We start from the raw sequence: 18707 nt of genomic DNA, 5'->3' as shown, positions 1-18707 counted from the left end.
ATACACACACACACACACTACCAGCTCAGGCACATACACATCCAAACCAGCCTAGGCACATGCATACCTATCACCAATTCAAGCACATACACTATATACTCCAAAGTTAGACACATATCACTAATTCGTATATCATGCATACAATGCCATATATATATATATATACACACACACACACACAAAACCCACCTACACATACACACAGTTAAGTTCCTAACTTGGATGATACAGTGTGTGCTTGGGGTACCTGGGATACTTGGATGGTACAGTGTGTGCTTGGGGTACCTGGGATACTTTGGGGAAGGTTCAGGTGAAAGAGAATTAAAACTGTAGGGAGTGAAAGTTGCCAGAACTGGGAGTAGAACCGATGGACTACAGAGAAGCTGGCTGAAGAACTGAGGCTTGGGCTTACTTAAAGTAGGCTGAGGCTGGAAACTGAGGCAGACAGCTGAGATATGGTGGGGGGAGACAGCCAGGAAGGAAACTAAGGCAGAAACCTGGTTGCTTAGGGGAAAAGGAAAAGGCAATGGGGATAAGACAATGGCAAAGAAACAGGGGGTTTGAAGGTAGAGAGGAGCTCAGGACAGGTGTTGGAGGTGGCAGTGAGCCAGAAGCAGGAGAGGGAAAAATGAGACAGAAGTTAGAGGGGTAAGGAGCAGAGACTGGAGCAGGGCTAAACCATAGTAAAGCAAAACCCACCTTAGGAGTCCAAATAACAGTTTTATTACACAGACAACACGCTACACAGCCCCATGAAGTTATTGGTTCCCACATATACACACACAAGTACTCACAATGGCAGCCGGAGAAAGAGACTCAGTGGAAGGGTTAGAGTCCAGGTAGGGAAGAGAAGCAGAGTCCAAGTCCTTGGTTGAAGAGGGGGTGGGGAGTGATAGCTACCTGTTCAGGCTGGAAAGTGGTCTTTGTCCAGTAGGTGTTGTCTAGAGGGGAGTCAGGTCACTGGCAGGGCCTCTGGATGGATAGGTGGTATGGCATGGTGCTGGTCCAGATGGAGAGGGCATCCCACTGTATCTGTCTTCACTGCCTCTTTTTATAGGGGCAAAATTGTGTGACCCTAGGGACAGGAGGCATGCCCAGGCAAGGGTCAGCCCCGGCATACTGAGTATGTGTGCTCCGTGCAGGGATGTGCAGGTTCAGGTGTCTGTAATGGTACAATGGGAGAGTTGCTGGTTCTGCAGGGTCTTTTGTCGTTCAAATCCTGGGTTCTTGTCTCTGGTCCTGGGTGAGGTCCGTGGTTCCTGGATGAATCAATGCGAGGCAATGGCCCAGTCATTATAGGCCACCCAGTAGAGGCCTGCTACCATTGTATTTCAATCATTCCCAATCACTTCATCCAAGAACCAATTTACATGGGAGGGGTACGTGACTCATACAGTTGCAACATGGGATGACCAGGCAGAGGACACAAGATGGAGGATGACATATAAAATGGAAACTTGACATGACTTTGGTTCAGTTACAAACATAGGCCTAACCCATACAATATCCATATGAAACAATAAAAATCAATACAAAAATTATAATAATACAATATACAACAGTAAAAATCAATACAAACCTAATAATTATACAATATAAAACAGTGGATATCCAAAACCAAAAACTTGCTACCAAAATAAAAATGTTAAAGCTTATCCTAAGACAGAGCTCGCTTATGCTTGTCTATAGGAAATAGAGAGAAAGAGAAAGAAAAACCAGAAATAATTGGGGAAGGGAATGCATATCTATTATATATATATAAAAACTGGGGTTTTGCTACAAAAGAATACCCACAATTCAAACACTCTGCTGAAACAAAAAAAAAAATCCCTGACCTACCCCATACAGTTCACCCCAAAAAAGGGAAAGGTGCCAGAAATTCATAGATTTATAGATGTTAGGGTCAGAAGGGACTTCAAGAGATCATCGAGTCTGATCCCCTGCATAGGCAGCAAAGTGCACCGGGTTCAGATGACCCCAGCCAGATACCAATCTAACCTCCTCTTTAAGACCCCCAGGGTAGGGGAGAGCACTACCACCCTTGGGAGCCCATTCCAGATTTTGGCCACTCTAACTGTGAGGAAGTTCTTCCTAATGTCCAGTCTAAATCTGTCCAGTCTAAATCTGCTCTCTGCTAGTTTATGGCCATTATTTCTTGTAACTCCCAGGGGCACCTTGGTGAGCACCCACACCAATTCCCTTCTGCATCCCCATGATGAATTTATAGGCAGCCACAAGGTCACCTCTCAACCTTCTCTTGCGGAGACTGAAGAGGTCCAGGTGCCCTAGTGTCTCCTCATAGGGCTTGTCCCCCCCATGGGGGGTAGAGCATAGATCAAGGCCCCAGTGGTGAAGGAGGGAGTAGGGCATGGGCAAGAGGAGGGGCTGCAAGGAGTGGAGCCCCAGCTGAGCTGGGTGGTAGGACAAGCCCCAAAGGAAAGTGTGACCTGGCACTGAAGGAAAAAATGGGACATGGCCCATCCCCAACCTGGCCCTGTGGGGAAAAAGGGTGTGTGGCTTGGCCTCAACCCAACCCCATGGGGGAAGTGAGCATGGCCTAGCCCTGATCCAAAGATGGGGAGGGGGCATGGCCCAGTTGAAACCACCAGTGCTGTTCTTGGGGTTTGGGAATTTGTCAGGGGAGGTAGGGAGAGGATTGTTAATGGGCACCATTCCCCCACTACATTTCCCAAGGACAGCCCTATGGGACAAATATAATGGCTCCATGGGCTGCATTTGGCCTGCAGGCCAGAGGCTGAGCACCCATGACGTAGGCAAAAAGCAGTGTAACGTGAATGTAATGCGTGTAACAGCAGCTGAAGCCAGGAAGCAGTGTGCAGAGCTGTGCTGAATGTTGATGTGGACTGCAACTTCCAGCAACCCCCAGGGGGTGGAGGGAAAGGAAAAATGAAGGGGGAGCTAAGAGAAGAGAGAGCAGCCTGCCTCTGGAACCTGGGCTGTTTACAGAAGTGCTCTGTGCACATTTTACAGTGCTGGTATTTACAGCACTTTTTCTAGCACTATAAAGTTACAGCACTCTTTAATGTGACAGAAATTCAGTGCTTGGGGGTGACAGGCACTAAGCCTCCCTGCACTTTCCAAGCTAGGAGGCAGGGATGGCTCTGCACCTGCGGCCTTTCCACTGGTCCGAAATGTGACCATTATACACAAGTTATTTAAACCGCTGTAGGTTGCTAAAATGCAGAAAAGTACAGTACTTCAGATGTAATACTCTTTTAAGAAGGATTGATTTAAAGTGCTGTACCCATTCTAAAGTGCTATACAGTTGTGCACTTCTGTTTAGTCATGGCAATAAGGCGCTTTAAATGGCAAAAAAAGCAACTTCTGTACAAGGAGTTAGGCCTACACAGAGACTGCTGAGATCCCACAGGCTGTCAGCCAGACCCACGGGCTGAAGGTGCTGGACTCAGACTTGGGGCACCTGCTGTTTGAGCACTTTAGGGACTAAAGGCTTGTTTGGGACAGCACTGGAAGCAGGGAGGGGAGAATTAAGGTGCTGAGTGAGAACTTTTACACTCTTTTCTCCAATGCCTGATGAAGGGCATTTGTGCCCGAAAGCTTGCAATTAAATATGCCATTTTTTGCAAAAAACCTTGTTGGTTTATTAAAAGATAGCATCTCTACTACAAGTCCTGACTGCCTTTTCCTCCAGACCAATACAGCTACAACCTGGATACCTGTTACCGCAGTGCTATTTCTTTCTTTACGTTGTACTCATTCCCTCCCTTGGCCCATGGGCTCGCGCCCCCAACCCCTAGGATTTTCTGTGTGAAAGTGGGAACTCCCCCTCACTTCCTGTGCCAGTTTGTGGGGCTGCGGGGTTGGCACAACAGACCAGTCAGCTTGTACTTGTGTACGTGGGGTAGTTACAGCCCATGCTGGACTAAATCTAGCCTCCCTGAGCCTGTGGCCAGCGCCTGCAGGTCTTCACTGTCGGGCATTTATTTCTACAGCCGAGCTCTCGGGACCACACCCAGCGGAGGGTTTCAGCCCCCAGCTCGAAGCTGCAGGGCTGCGGCGGAGGCGAGGCCCCAGGAAGGGGCAGCAAGCAGCGCCCTTGCAGAGGAAACAACGGTTTGAAGAGCGCAGCGCTAAAAAGGCCAGCAGGGCGGGGCGTTGCCAGAAACGCCACTCAACTCGGCTCCGTGGAGCCCTGGGGCTTTGTAATCTCCCTGCGGTTTTCGTTCTTTTTTCTATTTCCATCCCAACAAAAACCAAAACACTTCTGCAAAGTGCCTCCCTCCTCCGGAGGGCGACGGGCGCCCACAGCCCCAGCCCTCTGCCCAAATAGCTCGGCGCTGGGAGCGGTCACCCCAGAGTTCGCCGCTCTGCGGGCAAAGAAATGGCAAGGGCTTCGGATCCTCCCTGCGCATGCGCCAAGGGCTGAATGGGTTCGGAGAGGGACAGAGTATTTGTCCCTCGGTGCTTTCCGTCGTTTTGCAGGAAGTCTGTACCGCTTATTTCTTTTCGGCTGCTTTAGTGAGGTATGGCGGAATATTCTTCTGTGAAATCTACTAAGCTCGTTCTCAAAGGGAAGAAAGAGAAGAGGTGAGCAAGGGACGGCCCGGGGCGGAGCTGGGGGGCCGGGCCGCTTCCCCACTACGCGGGGCCCTCGCTTTGCGCCTCCTGCGGCTGCTGTGCTGGGCCCACGCAGACCCGCTCCCCTCGCCCGGCCCGCTGCCTGCAGCCCCGAGTGGAGGCAGCAGCTGGTCGTGCCCCTGTGTGTTGCTCCGCAGCAAGAAGAAGCACAAGGACAAGAAGAGGAGGAGAGAGGAGCAGGAAGCGCATGAGCTTGACGTCGTGGGTGAGTTCCCGACCGCCCGCCGGGACCTGGCCGGGATCCTGGTGCCGGGGCTCCCGACGCGCCTCAAGCACCCAAATGTGCAGCCTCTTTCTCCTTCCTTGTCCTGCTTCCCACTACCCCAAAGCCCCTTCTCTCCACCCGCCCCATTCCTTTCTGCGGGGCTGCTTTCCTGTGCGCACAGCTCTGGGCAGAGTTTTGTTAATTGCACTGTGTCGGCTGCTCCTTTGGCAACGCACAGGGGGTGCACATGCACCTCCTGAATGTGGCGGTGTACCCCAGGAAAAAGGCACCGCTGACACTGCCGGTGGCACCTGTGGGCAGTCGCTGCTCGCCCCCACCCATCCACCCACCTCTTCACCATTGGCAGCATTTGCGGGCAGTCCGCGATTGTTGCTGGTGGCATCTGCAGGTGGTTGCCAACTGCTGGTACGTGGAACCCGCCACCCCCACCACCGCGGCACCGTGGCTGCCTGCAGGAGCTCCCTGCTTGCTGCCACCATGCTCCCGCTGCCAACATCACCACCACCACCTGCAGGAGCTCGCCGCGTCCCCCCAGCATCGGGGGGCATACAGCATTCATGCGCTGCCCCCCCAGGGTCGTTGTAGGGGCAGTGGACGCTGCTCTGCGTCCTACTTCCCTGGGTTACAAGCCTGTGATTCACACTCCCGTCCTTGCTTTCTTTTTAGCTGTTCCAGGTAGTCAAATGTTATGTCTTTACTGGCCTCCCTGATGAAGGGAGCCTTATGGTTTCCATGGTGGGTCTAAGTCTGTGTTTTTCTGGGCATAACAAATAGTCTTGGTTTATTTCAATAATCATCTTTTCAGCAGTTGTGAAGCCTTCACTGTAGTGCTAGGTAATTGCTCACTTTTATTAGGTTGAGTGCAAAGGAAATAATATTGTAACACTTCTGTTTCTTAAGCTTTGATATGCAATGCTTGCAACATGGCCTGGATTGGAAAAGGGGTGAACGTGTATACATTCAAATAGGTACAGCAGGCTTGTAATTGTATGAAGCAATTTGTACCGGCTCACATCTCAGAGGGAGGAAAAAAATACTGCTGTCTTGGAAAAAGGTTGGCTTGCAAACTTCATATTTGTATGCAAACTTCATATTTGTATGGCACCTTCAGACTAAGTGTAAATTAACTGATGTCTGAAAACAGCAATGAAAATATTCATAGAATCCTGGAAAAGTCAGGCTAGAAAGGACCTATATATCCATCTAGTCCAAACCCCTGTCTCAGGCCAGGATCATCTCTATCCACACTATCCTACAAAAATCCATAATCTAAAACTTTGTAAAATTACTGTCCATCATAACCCACCCACAGGGCTTGTTGGCCTGGCTGACTGAGCTGCTGCTTTGGCCTAGCTCTAGAACCCAAAGCTGAATGCTGCTGCTCACCTCTGCGCCCCTTGCCTGCTGCCAAATTTGGGGTCTTCAGTGGCAGCTGGTGACTCATGGGAGACGTTAACATCCTGAGTTCTGGCACCACATCGACAAGCCGTTGCCCCACTGACAGAGGTAGATCATCTGACTTGCAAATCACTTGCAGAGCTGTGACCTATGTCTACCAAGAATTCAGCAGGGGGATCTGAGGCTCAGTATGCCCAATGTTGTCTTGGGACTTTCAGGTAACGGGATTTCTTTTTAGCCAATAATTTGATTCCATTACTTATTGCCATGTCTGGCAAATGGGCACTTGCTAAACATTTTTATCAGGCATTTGTTATGAAAGGAGTGATACAGAATAAACTTTGTCCAACTCCTGAAATATTAGAGGTGGTTACATTAGGAATGTACAGTGATCCTAAATGTAATTGTAATCAAACAAGACTTTACACCAGGCTACCTAAATTGGATAAGAACTTCCTGTGCTCTACTGCATGCTGCTAAACTAGCACTGTCTTCTGTGCTAACTAAAGTCTTTAGCTTGTTTCTCTGGCATCTCTTCCTCAATCTCTACCCATAAATTGAAAGATCAGCATTGCTAAAACAAATCTCTCTCCTTCCCAAGTCTCTACCCCATGCCGAAATCTGCTATCTCAGTTTGACTGTAGGATTGCATTGCTGTCACTGGTGTCTATAACTTGGGTGTCACCTTCAGCTCTTTTGCTTCTTGAATCCAGATGATGTCTACATCTCCCAGACTTTTTCTGTAAAATACATGAAATACAGTTTTTCCTGTCCGTGTACACAACTGAAACTCATTTAGGCTTTTGCTTTGTATCTTGATCACTGCAACATCTTTTTTGTCTGGCCTTGACACATACATTCTTATCCCCTTTTATCTATTCAGCATCCTGCTGTAAAGATCAGACTCATGGTATAAGTATTCTTATTTTTTTAAGTTAGAAATCCTTTGGGGCATAGATTGCCTTGTGTTTGTACAGCACCTAACACAAAAGATGTTCTTGTTAACAGTTGGAGTCATGAGTTATGATACAATTGTGACTAGTAACATAAATACTATAAAGTAGCATAAAGAATAAAATAATGCCAAGTGTTTACCACTGAATAATTTTCTTGCATTTCAGGAAACTGGTGGGCAGTAAGCAATTTCGGTGAAATCACGGGATCTGTAGCTATAGAAATGGACAAAGGAGCTTATATCCATGCCCTTGACAATGGCCTATTTACACTTGGAGCCCCACATAAAGGTTTGTTTAAAACAAAGGAGAGGGTAATTTGTAGTGTCTAGGTATGAAACATTTATTTCATTAAATAGAGAATTTTTCTCTGAGCCAATAAATGTTTTATAATAATGCTAGTTAATTGCATCAGATTCAGAATAATACAGCAGAGAAGATCATTTCACCCATTAGTAACTGTTAATCAATTCTACTAATCTAGTTTCTCCCTGTTTTGTTTTATATAAACAATTAATTACTCTTGAAAAGACTCACCTAGAAGGCCTTTAACTAGATAGAAAGCAGTGTAACTTGTATCAAATCATACAAAACCTGTATAGGATCAACTTTTAAGAAAGAGAGGAACTCAAGCCAGATCATGTCCCTTTACCACTCCATCCCAAGTGTCATTAAAGCATCCTTCCATAACTGCTGTTGTGCAGGTATTCTGCTGAAATGGCCTGGTAGCTGATCTTCCCCTCATTCTGGTTTTGAGCAAGATATTTAGTCAGGCAGGAAATCAAACAGTATTCTAGTAATTCTCTCAACTAAGCTAGAGCAAGTACATGGCCTTATAAAAATCTTAACCTTTCACTTTGTGATGCTTTTATTTTCAAAGAAGTCTACAGGATTGGACAAGCAGTCTGCATGAATTGCTATAAAGTCTGAGTCCTGAATTCCTTGAAACAAATTCAGCATCTTGTAGAATACTGAGAACATAGGTGTTTAACTTTGGAAAGTGTACAAAATGTATTTTATAGCTGTAAATATAAAAACTAGAGAAAATTATCCATCAAAATATCTTGCCCTCAACCAATAATTCTTCCTGTAACATACACTGATAATTCATTATTTTTATGTTCTATGATCTTGCAGATTAAAATGTTCTATGTCAAATGCTTTATACCTGATATTAATCTTTAAAAAAAAATCTCCTCCAGATGATGATGGCCCTAGTCCTCCTGAGCAGTTTACAGCAGTAAAGTTGTCTGACACCAGGTAACTTAATAAATATACACAAGCTTTGATGTCCAATTCAGTTTTTTTGAAAATTTAATTTAAACAGTTGTGTCTTTCTTCTAACCCTGAAACAATATTTGTTATACTTCAAATTTGTTTTATTATAATGCTACCTTTCTTTGGTAAACTGAATGCCCTTGGCTGTTTTAACTTTAAAATATTATTCTGTGTGTCTTTGCCTATCTATCCATCCCCATCCCCTTCCCCAATTGAAGGATTGCACTGAAGTCTGGCTATGGCAAATACCTTGGTATAAATTCAGAGGGACTGGTTATAGGGCGTTCTGATGCAATAGGATCGAGAGAACAATGGGAACCTGTCTTCCAAGATGTAAGCTGTCTAGCATCTTCTATCTATCTTCTATCTCTATGTATAAAAGCCTTAGTCTGTCTGTCTGTAATTTCATAGATTTCATAGACATTAGGGCTGGAAGGGACCTCGGGAGATCATCGAGTCCAGCCCCCTGCCCAAGGGGCAGGAAGTCAGCTGGGGTCATAGGATCCCAGCAAGATAAGCATCCAATTTACTCTTGAAGGTGTTCAATGTAGGTGCTTGAACCACCTCCGCTGGCAGACTGTTCCAGACCTTGGGGGCTCGGACAGTAAAGAAATTCTTCCTTATGTCAAGCCTGAAACGGTCTTGCAGGAGTTTGTGACCGTTCGACCTCGTTATCCCTTGGGGCGCTCTGGTGAACAGACATTCCCCCAGATCCTGGTGGTCACCCCTGATAAACTTATAGGTGGCCATCAGATCACCCCTGAGCCTGTGCTTTTCCAAGCTAAAGAGTCCCATGGCTCTCAGCCTGTCATCGTAAGAACGTAAGATCTGCTTTGTTCACACTCTGATTAGCTGACTGAAGCAACCAATCAGAGTGCTCCAGGAGCATTTGGACAGGAGGCGGCAGCGCAGTAGAGCACCACAATAACACTTGGGACAGAGGGGATGGAGCACAGGCCTTGGGCCTTGCTCCCTCCCCCCTGGCTCTGCTGCTTGCAGGTGACAGAGCACAGGGCTGGACGTAGGGGAGGGTGCACAGATCCAGGCGTGGATTCCGCCTCGCTGCCACATCATGGGGGAATTAAGCTGAACAAGAAGTGGGGCTCTATCTCTTTCCCCTCTCACTCCCCCCCCCCCAAATGACAGAGGGGAACTGAGGGCCTGGAACAGGTGGGCGAGGCCTCTTGTCTTAGGAGAACCTTCAGCCTCTTGCCTTACAGGCAGGTGGACTGGCCTTGTGTGCTAGACACACACACACAGACACACACACACACACACACCCCGGCAGGTCCAGCAGCAGGTCCAGCCTCGCCACAGCATCCAACAGATGAAAAAGGAAAATAAAAAAAACACAAGCACAAAAAAACATAACACTGGCCCCAGCCCTGCTCCTTCGAGGCAGAGGGGGACGGTGAGGACAGACTGGCACAGCAAAGCACTGCCATGACAGCAGGGAGTGGGTGGGATGGAACAAGGGGCGGGGGGGCACACAGCCAGACACAGGGGCGGGGGGGAGCCCTACAGGGCCAGAGGCAGAGCAGCAGCAGCATGGGACATTGCATGGTGGCGCTTCATTCCCGCCCACCCCTCCTTATCATTCTTCACCAGCAGTTGGCTGGTATTATTAGAAAGCTAACATTCTTAATAGAAAATATACATTTATAATACTTCAAAAGGTATGCTTTATTCTGACAGTAAAATAGTAACATGGCAAATATTGCAAGATTATAAAGCAGACAGTTGACTTGTAAATTGGCACCTGGACTTCATAAGGTTGGTTGGTGTTTTCTGCAGTATTTTAGAAGTTAACTTTTATAGGTTAAATTTAATGACTAACATTTGTAATACTAACCACTATTTGGTGGTGTTTCTACAGGGGAGAATGGCTTTACTAGCAGCAAACAGCTGCTTTATAAGATGTAATGAAGAGGGAGACATAGAAGCCAAAAGTAAAATGGCAGGTGAAGAAGAAATGGTCAAGGTAATTTATAAGATGGATAATTTTTGATTGTTGTTGTCAGTGTGAGTATTATAATGCAAAATGTAAGAATGCATACTTTGAAAAACATTTATGGAAGAGTTGGTCATAGATAACCTCGGATCTAATAATCGTAAGTTGATTATCTAATTTAAATGAAAGGATAAGCAGAATTAGCAAAACTTAGCTACTCTTAAGAACCTATTTCAAAAACACAAATCTTAATAAAACTAAGGGAACTTATTAGTAAAGTCAACTGGACAAGAGCACAAGGACTTTAAGGCAGAGGAAGTTTGGAATTTCTTTGCTTCAAAAATGGAACATACATCCCAAGCAAAAAGAAGAGAAACTTATCAGAAGGGGTATGCCAGACATTGATGAATAACCATTTCAAATATTGTTAGGACTAAGCAAGACAGCCTACATGGAATGGAAATGAGATTGATCAATAAAGGAAGTTGTGTCTTAAAAATTAAGAAGTATGAGGCTCACCAAAAGTCCAGCTAAGTTAGCCTTTGAAAAGGAGATACCAGCAAGAGGGTTTTTCAAACATATAAATAGAGAAAACAAAAAAAGAAGTTCCACAAGCTGTAAATCCCTAGATCCTTCAGCCTCTTGTCTAATGACTTGTTTTCCAAGCCCTTTATCACCTTTGTTGCCTGCCTCTTGACTCTTGAACTTCATGTCCTTTTTAAAACATAGAGCCCAGAACTGCACGCAGTACTCCAGATAGGGCCTAACCACAAGAAAAAGATGGGTTAAATAGAGGCACTAACACCTCCCAAGTCTTAGACCTAATGCATAATTATATAGAAATAAAAATTAATATTTAAAAAACTAAGAAAAGCAATGTAATCTTCATCTCTATTCTATGAGCCAAAAATATGACATAGCTGTGAAAAAGGCAAATGTTGTGTTAGGAGTGGTATTTCCAGTTGAGAGAGAGAAAATGTAAATGCTGTTATTAAGGTTATTGATGAAGTCTTACCTAGAGTACTGACTGCAGTTCTGATCACCCATATTCAAGCTAGTTGGATTCAGATTCAAACTGAAGGAGTTGCAGTAAAGGGCTATGAGAATAACCAAGGGAATTGAGAGCCTAATGTAAGACACTAAGGGCTCCTATACACGTGCAGGGAGTCTGCTCCAACATGATGCAATTCCAGAGCGTTGGAAAGGACTTGATTAATCAAGTCTGCTGGAGCGTGGAAATTTAATTCTGCTCCAGCAGCCTTCAGTGTTGCATCTATCAGCATCCCCACACTGAAAAATGGTGGCGGGGCACTTTAAACTAAAGCTTGTTTGAGTTTTAGTTTAGCTCCACCACCATTTTTTTAGCATGAGGATGCTAGTACATGTGAGGTTCCAGGCACTTTTAATTAACATGGATCTTGGAGCTGCACTAATTTAAAGCTCCCTTCTTCCCCACCATGCCCCTACTTCCTGGAGCACACGTATAAACACCCTAAAAGAGCAGCTTGCCAAGCAGATCAAAGGCTGAGAAGAGGATATCATTTCTATCAGTAAATGCCTTGTTGGGCAGGAAAGGACACCTGAGAGGAAGAACAGGTATTTAAGATAAAGGTCAGCACTGGCACAAAATGGGAATAATTTGAGCATAAATAAAAGTTACCCTGGAAATTAGGCTTCTAACCATCAGAAGACAACAGCCTGTTAGTAGGAGTACGTTTTGGGGGAAGGGGGAGTGCAAAATCCTGGCTTGTTTTAGCAAGCAGCTTGTTTGGTGTGTGAAAGGGATTTTACAGCAATAGCAGGGAGCAGGACCTGATGCTACCGGGAGGTCCTTCCTAGGCCTCCATTCCAACTTTGGAAAACATTTTTGTTAAGTAATGTTCTTTGATTTTTCATTAGGAAATTACCAACATGAAAAACTCAACATCTGTTAAATTCTGAATAACTTGGATGTCAAAATATTTTTTGTCAACAGCTGTATTTAAATAATGTGCATTTTTTCTGTTTTGTTCTCTCTTCTTAACTGACAAGATCCGTACTTGTGCTGAAAGAGAAACTGAAAAGAAAGACGATATTCCACAAGAAGACAAAGGAAATGTTAAACAATGTGAAGTCAATTACGTGTACGTGGTTTGAGAGCAATTCAGGTGTTATCCTTCTACATTTAAAGTATTCTGTCCAGTAAGAACCATCTGTGCTCAGATACCCAATTTTCCCTTGCATAAAACCTTTCTAGGCCCTGAGTCTTGAACCTACCATGCTTCTAGTTGAATGAACTCATTAATGTGCTGGTCACGGACTCTGACCATTCAGAAACCTTGTTGAACATCCAGTAGCTGAATTCACAGCACACACAGTGAAATATGAGAGACCACAATGCTTCTCTGCCAGTTTAATCTATACATGGAACTTTGAGATCTTAGTACAGTTGTTGAATGTTATACATGCTTCGGTGGAACTGGAAATGTTGTCACACTCTTTATTTTTCTTTTTAGAAAAAAGTTCCAAAGTTTCCAAGACCATAAACTCAAAATAAGCCAAGAAGATGCTAAAGCTCTCAAAAAAGCCAGAAAAGAAGGCACTTTTCATGAGACACTGCTAGACAGGTAATTTCCATCCAAAAAATAATTTACTAAGTAAACAAAAACTTTGGAACTCTAATATACCTAGAGCACTAAAGACAACTAGAGTTAAGGTTGCCTAATTTTTCCTCTGTGGTCCATTTTCTGTATTTTCAGCAAAACAGGTTTGGTCAGTTGAGAACAAATTTTTTGATGTATAAAAGCAAACTTCTCATAACTTGTTCTTTCATCTGTTTCCCTCCAAGAACCCTTTTCTCATTGAGTACGACACAGAATCCAACAATAGGAAGTCTAGTTGTTCTAAATTATGGAATCCTTTTTCTTTTTCAGGTAGAAGCAGAAAGCAATTTATTTTTTTTTTTTGTAATGTTGAAAATTTAGTTTGTTAATGCTGAAGTCAGAAAATGTTGCAATTTTAAGTTTACACATGTGGCCATTGAGTATATTCTTTATTGTGTTTCTAGATTCCCCATGGCCAAAATGTAACTTCTTCAGAATGAGCCAGCTTTGAAGTTACAGTGCTATCTATCTAGATTTAAAGGCAGCTGAACTGCAAAGCTGGATAGCCATGATGAAAAGCTGTTTTCTAAATTGTGGTAATCCAAAGAGTAATGCAAAAAGAATACTACTAGTCATGGCTGATTCTTGAAGATTTCAAAGTATGCCAGACTGTTCTTCCTCACTTATTTTTAATTACCTTTTCCATAAAGTTTTTGGGCGTCTGTCCTCTCCTCTCCACCCTCCCATGGATTTATAGATTTAGAGTTATACTAAATAACTATATGGGTGCATCTGCATGGTCATTAATGCACTTCTGCTAATGCTTAGTAAATTTTGTACCTCCATTGTGAGGTACTAAAAGAAGGTGATTAATGTGAATTAGCAGAAGCGCATAGTTTTTGTGATGCTTGAATGCATGGTAAAATAAGCTAATGTGCACGTGTAGAGGCGCCCCATGTTTCCCAGTATGGGTTTGCCCTTGTCTGAATGGCTTCATATGGCAGTATATAACATTCACATAAAAAAGAATTAACCTGTCATAGACTGTGACTGCAGCCAAAATTTCAAAATAAAAATTCTTTCACTAAGTGAATTTCCTGAACATCGTTAGATTTGTAATGCTTTAATATTTAAAACAAAATATTTAATGTAACATTTACATTACTGAATACTGACGAAAAACAACCTCATATTATGTCAGCCTTGACATTTTAACCCTGCTAAAACCAGCAAAACATATAGATGAATAATGTATTTAGGTTATAGAAAATTAACACAAGAAATACAAAGGTCATTAAAAATTAACATAAGAAGCGTAAAAATTATAATACAAAGTGTATCACCTGATATTATAATATAGATAAGTTAACTAAATAACCAATAGAAGTAAGAATTAGAAATGCATATGTATAAGTGTTATCTTATATAAATAATAGTAAAGTTATGTTAGAGGCCTTACTGCCAACATGGGGACAGTTTTGTATCTTTTGTCTAAAAAAAGATAAGGGACTCCTTTTAAATGAGCTGTTGACCAGTTCTGAGACTACTGAATCAGGCAGCCGCACCTAGCCTCCGGGTTAGAAAGCAAGGGCTTGATTTGGGAACCTCGTGAACCAACAGACCTCCTTTAGTTTACAGCTTTGTGAAACAATAAAAGTTTTAAATTGAACATCCAGGTCTGAGCCTGTGCTTAATTCAGTCCTTATATAATTCAGCATCAAACTCTCACAATTTGGCGCAGCGAGCAGGGTTAAAATGTCAAGGCTGACATAATATGCGGTTGTTTTTCGTCATTTTGTGGTAACATTTATCCTCGAATCCAACTACAATATGTTGCACCATATACTCTTCAAAGTAATGAGGTAATAAAGAGAGCTAATGGGATCTTTAAAACCTTACTCTCTTGCTCGGGCCACCATCTGAGAAATTTTATTACTTTATTTTGGGAGGCCACCCATAATAACACATGAAGCTCATCTTGACTACTAATAACTTGATCAAAATCAGTAGTTATACGTGAGTTAAGTACATGTCGTGTAGAAGATTGATAACATGATTGCTTAAATTGATAACATGAGAATTTAGAGCCCCAAAAGAAGCTAAATGGTCAAACTCACACAAATACCAGCTTGTAGCAAGTTCTGTAGAAATACTAAGTTTTGTCCTGTAATAACAGACCGGGGGGGGGGGGTGCTTTTTTAGTTCTGTAAACACTTGTTAATGCAGATGCAAATACTAATAGTGCAGTGGCACAAAACAATGTACAAGTCAGAAGTTCTGGTTTAGGTCTCTGTTCTAGCTGCTGCCTTATTTGCCTTGTAATAGTCGGTGCTCACATTTATTTCCCTTAACTTAAATTTTATTTCACCACTCTCTTTTCATGTAGGAGAGCAAAACTGAAAGCGGATAGATACTGCAAGTGATGAACAACTGACTCGTGCTTTTGTATCTTGTTTTGTCTTCTGAACATACCACCTGAATAAGACATTTTGCAAGGTTTATTTATTCTAATTTTGATTAATTGTATTTAATGGTGTTAAGTATTTATATGAGTTGGCATCAAGCATTTCTCTGCCTAAGGATGTCATTTCTTCATTTATGAACACCATTTAGTTGAATATTTTATAGTAAAAAGTTTTGATATGCAGATTTTTCATCAGGAATCGAATGACTTCAGCAGAAAGTAGCAACTTGGTAATTTTAAGTGTTAATAATCAAGTAGAGAAGTAATACTGAATACAAAAGAGAAATGAGCAATTAACCTACTGTGGTTTTATTGAACAAATGAGTAGTACTTCTGCATAAAATTAAGCTCTCCATGCATAGGGAACCAAGTCTTCAGCTTCACTTCAGTGGAATTATGCTGCCTTAGACCAAATGAAAATTTGGTTTCTGGTTTTCAACTTTCATTGGAAATGCCGAGTATATTAAACATTAAATGAATAGAGATATAACTTGTGTACCAGAAAGGCATGGTGGAGTAAACATGAAAAACATGCAGGAGCTTAGGTTTAGGATAAAGAGCGATCTGTTAATGTCCATATTGCCTATTTTTACTTAATCTTGTAAAGAATAAAAAAGGTAAATTGAAATTGAAATTTTGATAGCTTATACCAACTGTGTACATTTGCTTTTAGGTTTAATATTAAAAAAAGTAATATACTGACTTTGAAATTCTGTGTATTTCTGGTAAATAATATTTCCAGTGCTTTTTTTCTGTGTCTCTTGGTTAAAAAGTTTTTTGTTTTTTGTTGTTTTTTTTTTAAATAAAGTGCCTCTATTGGAAGTACTAATTGCAATGATTGCAACCCTTCCTTCACCTTTTTTACCTGTTTTCTTAAGTTATTCTCTTACTGTGCTCAGTCTTTTCAAAGGACTAATTGGCATCTCTTCTTTTTCTCGTGGTGGCCATAATTCTCTGCATGTAAACTTGTAGTACAGAGTTGTCTCTGAACTAAGATATAATATATACAATTATATATTGTATAATATACAGTATGATGACTAATATACATTATCTGTTCTCAGTGGTGGCAGATGACAGCACAAGGAGCAATGATCTCAAGCTGCAGCAAGGGAAGATTAGGTTAGATTTTAGGGAACAACTTGCTCATGGGGAGAATAGTAAAACACTGGAACAGGTTACCCCAGGGGTGGGCAATTTATTGGGCAGAGGGCCACTTACTGAGTTTTGGCAAGCCATTGAGGGCTGCATGACAGGCAGCCCAGGGCAGATAAATATTAATTTTCTAAATTTTTTAGGGGCCCCATGGGCCAGATAGAATGGCCTGGCGGGCTGCATCCAGCCCACAGGCTGCGTTTTGCCTGTCCCTGGATTACCCAGAGAGAGCTGTAGAATCTCCATCCTTGGAAGTTTTTAAGACCTAGATAGACAAAGCCTTGCTTAGGATGATCTAGTTGGGGATGGTCCTGTTTTGAGCTGGGGGTTGGACTAGATGACCTCCTGAGGTCCCTTCCAACCCTAATTTTCTATGATTAGGATGCATAAAAAGAATGTAGTACCCAAGAGTGTATATCTGTCTAAATAAGATTTAATCAGTTGTGCCAATTAAAAGTTCATGGACACTTCATAGCAAACCATTAAAAAAAGAAAAAAAAACATAGCTACTCACAGTTACTTGAAACCATTATTGAACATTCCTATATTCAGACTAAATTACAGCTGGTGGTGAAGCCCAGCTGAAAAAACATTACAAGTTTCATAGTCATGAGAGCATGTTATCATTTAAAAAATATGATAAATGTTGCTTGTGTGAATTTATGCAACTGCAATTGTGAAAATAGTCATCAGATGCATAGATTTTTCATGTGACAAAGTAGTAGTAAGTGTGTGTGGCAGGATCTTACTGCCTCTAAATATTTGGTTGTTTACTGCAGCATCCTCTTTATTGGCACATGGACTGCTTTGGAAAAATTTGCTGGTCTGTTTGCTCTCCTATGGCTCAGTATGCCCCTAGGTAACAGGAGGGAGGGGCAGGATATCTCACAGCTATTGTGGAATCAGCCCCCAAACAGGTGGCCTTTGCTTCAATATAGGTGCCTGGACATCTACAAGATATGATGTGTAAACATTTTGCTTATTCCACAGTGTGGACAAACCTCTTATCCCCATAGAATTATCCTCATGGAAAATTAGATTTGTTTCTTTCCAAGACCTTTGAAGGGCAGGGGTGGATTCATGAGAGGTCACCCTTGTCTTGGGTCTTGTCTGCATTTGGAAGCTACAGGCGTAATAATAGATGATAAAACGTGTGTAAAGGCACATGTGGTATGCAAGTAAATTTGATAAATTCTTTCTAAGATTATAACTTGGACACATGCGCTATACAAATCCAATCCTTTTTTTGAATATCTTTAAGCTTATCATCCTTAGTATTTTATAGCAATGAAATCTAAACAAATATTTAGTTTCTAATGTATTTACAGGTATCACATTCAAATTTCTTACTTTCTGGGGCCATAAATGACTCCAGCTTACTGTCTTTCAGAATATAGGAACAAGAGGACAAATCTTTATTTTTGTTATTCATTCTTATTTTGCTTGGATTTTTTTTGGGGGGGTGGGGTTGGTTATTTACCTCCATCAGTCCCTTTATCACTTACCTCCTAAACTGAGCATTTCTATCCTCTGTGTTCATTACCCATGCCTACACATTTGTTTCAGCCACGATATTTTGAAGCAAGGGGACAAAACTGAACACAGAGTTTCAAGTGAGGAATTCTTTTATGATTTTTTGTATTATTTTGATTTTGTTCTTATGTATCCTAACATTGCTTTTACTCTTAATACTTGCTGTAGAGAGCTTGCAAAAGGTAAGATTCTGAATGATGGTCAACATAGCTTCATCGCAGGCAGGTCTTATTTTACCGACCTCATCTACTTCTATGACCAGGTAACTTGCCACCTGGACACGAGAGAGCAGGTTGACATTGCATACCTTGACTTCCAAAAAGCCTTTGATCTAGTATCTCACAATGTCCTCGTGAGAAAATTGTAGGATTGTGGGCTTAACTCCAAGACAGTCAGGTGGGTGAGAAACTGGCTGCAGGATAGATCCGTTCACTAGGACTCTCTAGGTTCTGTGTCATCCTGGCAAGAAGTGGGCAGCAGTGTCCCATAAGGGTCAGTGCTTGGTCCAGTATTTTTTTTTCAACATCTTTATTAATGATTTGGATGT

At 42.5% G+C, this 18707-nt stretch overlaps 1 protein-coding gene across 1 annotated transcript; it reads left to right on the top strand.

Annotated features, from left to right (window-relative positions):
• Positions 1 to 4140: 4140 nt before the first annotated feature.
• Positions 4141 to 16174, top strand: FRG1 (FSHD region gene 1). The gene is made up of 9 exons (XM_090036040.1): positions 4141 to 4569; positions 4758 to 4825; positions 7366 to 7488; positions 8400 to 8457; positions 8694 to 8808; positions 10352 to 10456; positions 12458 to 12549; positions 12922 to 13032; positions 15395 to 16174. The coding sequence occupies exons 1-9, from the start codon at positions 4508 to 4510 to the stop codon at positions 15429 to 15431; spliced, it is 771 nt and encodes a 256-aa protein (XP_089892166.1). The 5' UTR covers positions 4141 to 4507; the 3' UTR covers positions 15432 to 16174.
• Positions 16175 to 18707: the final 2533 nt, after the last annotated feature.

The sequence above is a fragment of the Crocodylus siamensis genome, chromosome 2 (assembly GCF_052110815.1).
Source record: "Crocodylus siamensis isolate JL-2025a chromosome 2, ASM5211081v1, whole genome shotgun sequence".
Taxonomy (NCBI): domain Eukaryota; kingdom Metazoa; phylum Chordata; order Crocodylia; family Crocodylidae; genus Crocodylus; species Crocodylus siamensis.
Note: the sequence above shows the minus strand (reverse complement) of the source record. Positions and strands in the feature narration are given on the sequence as shown.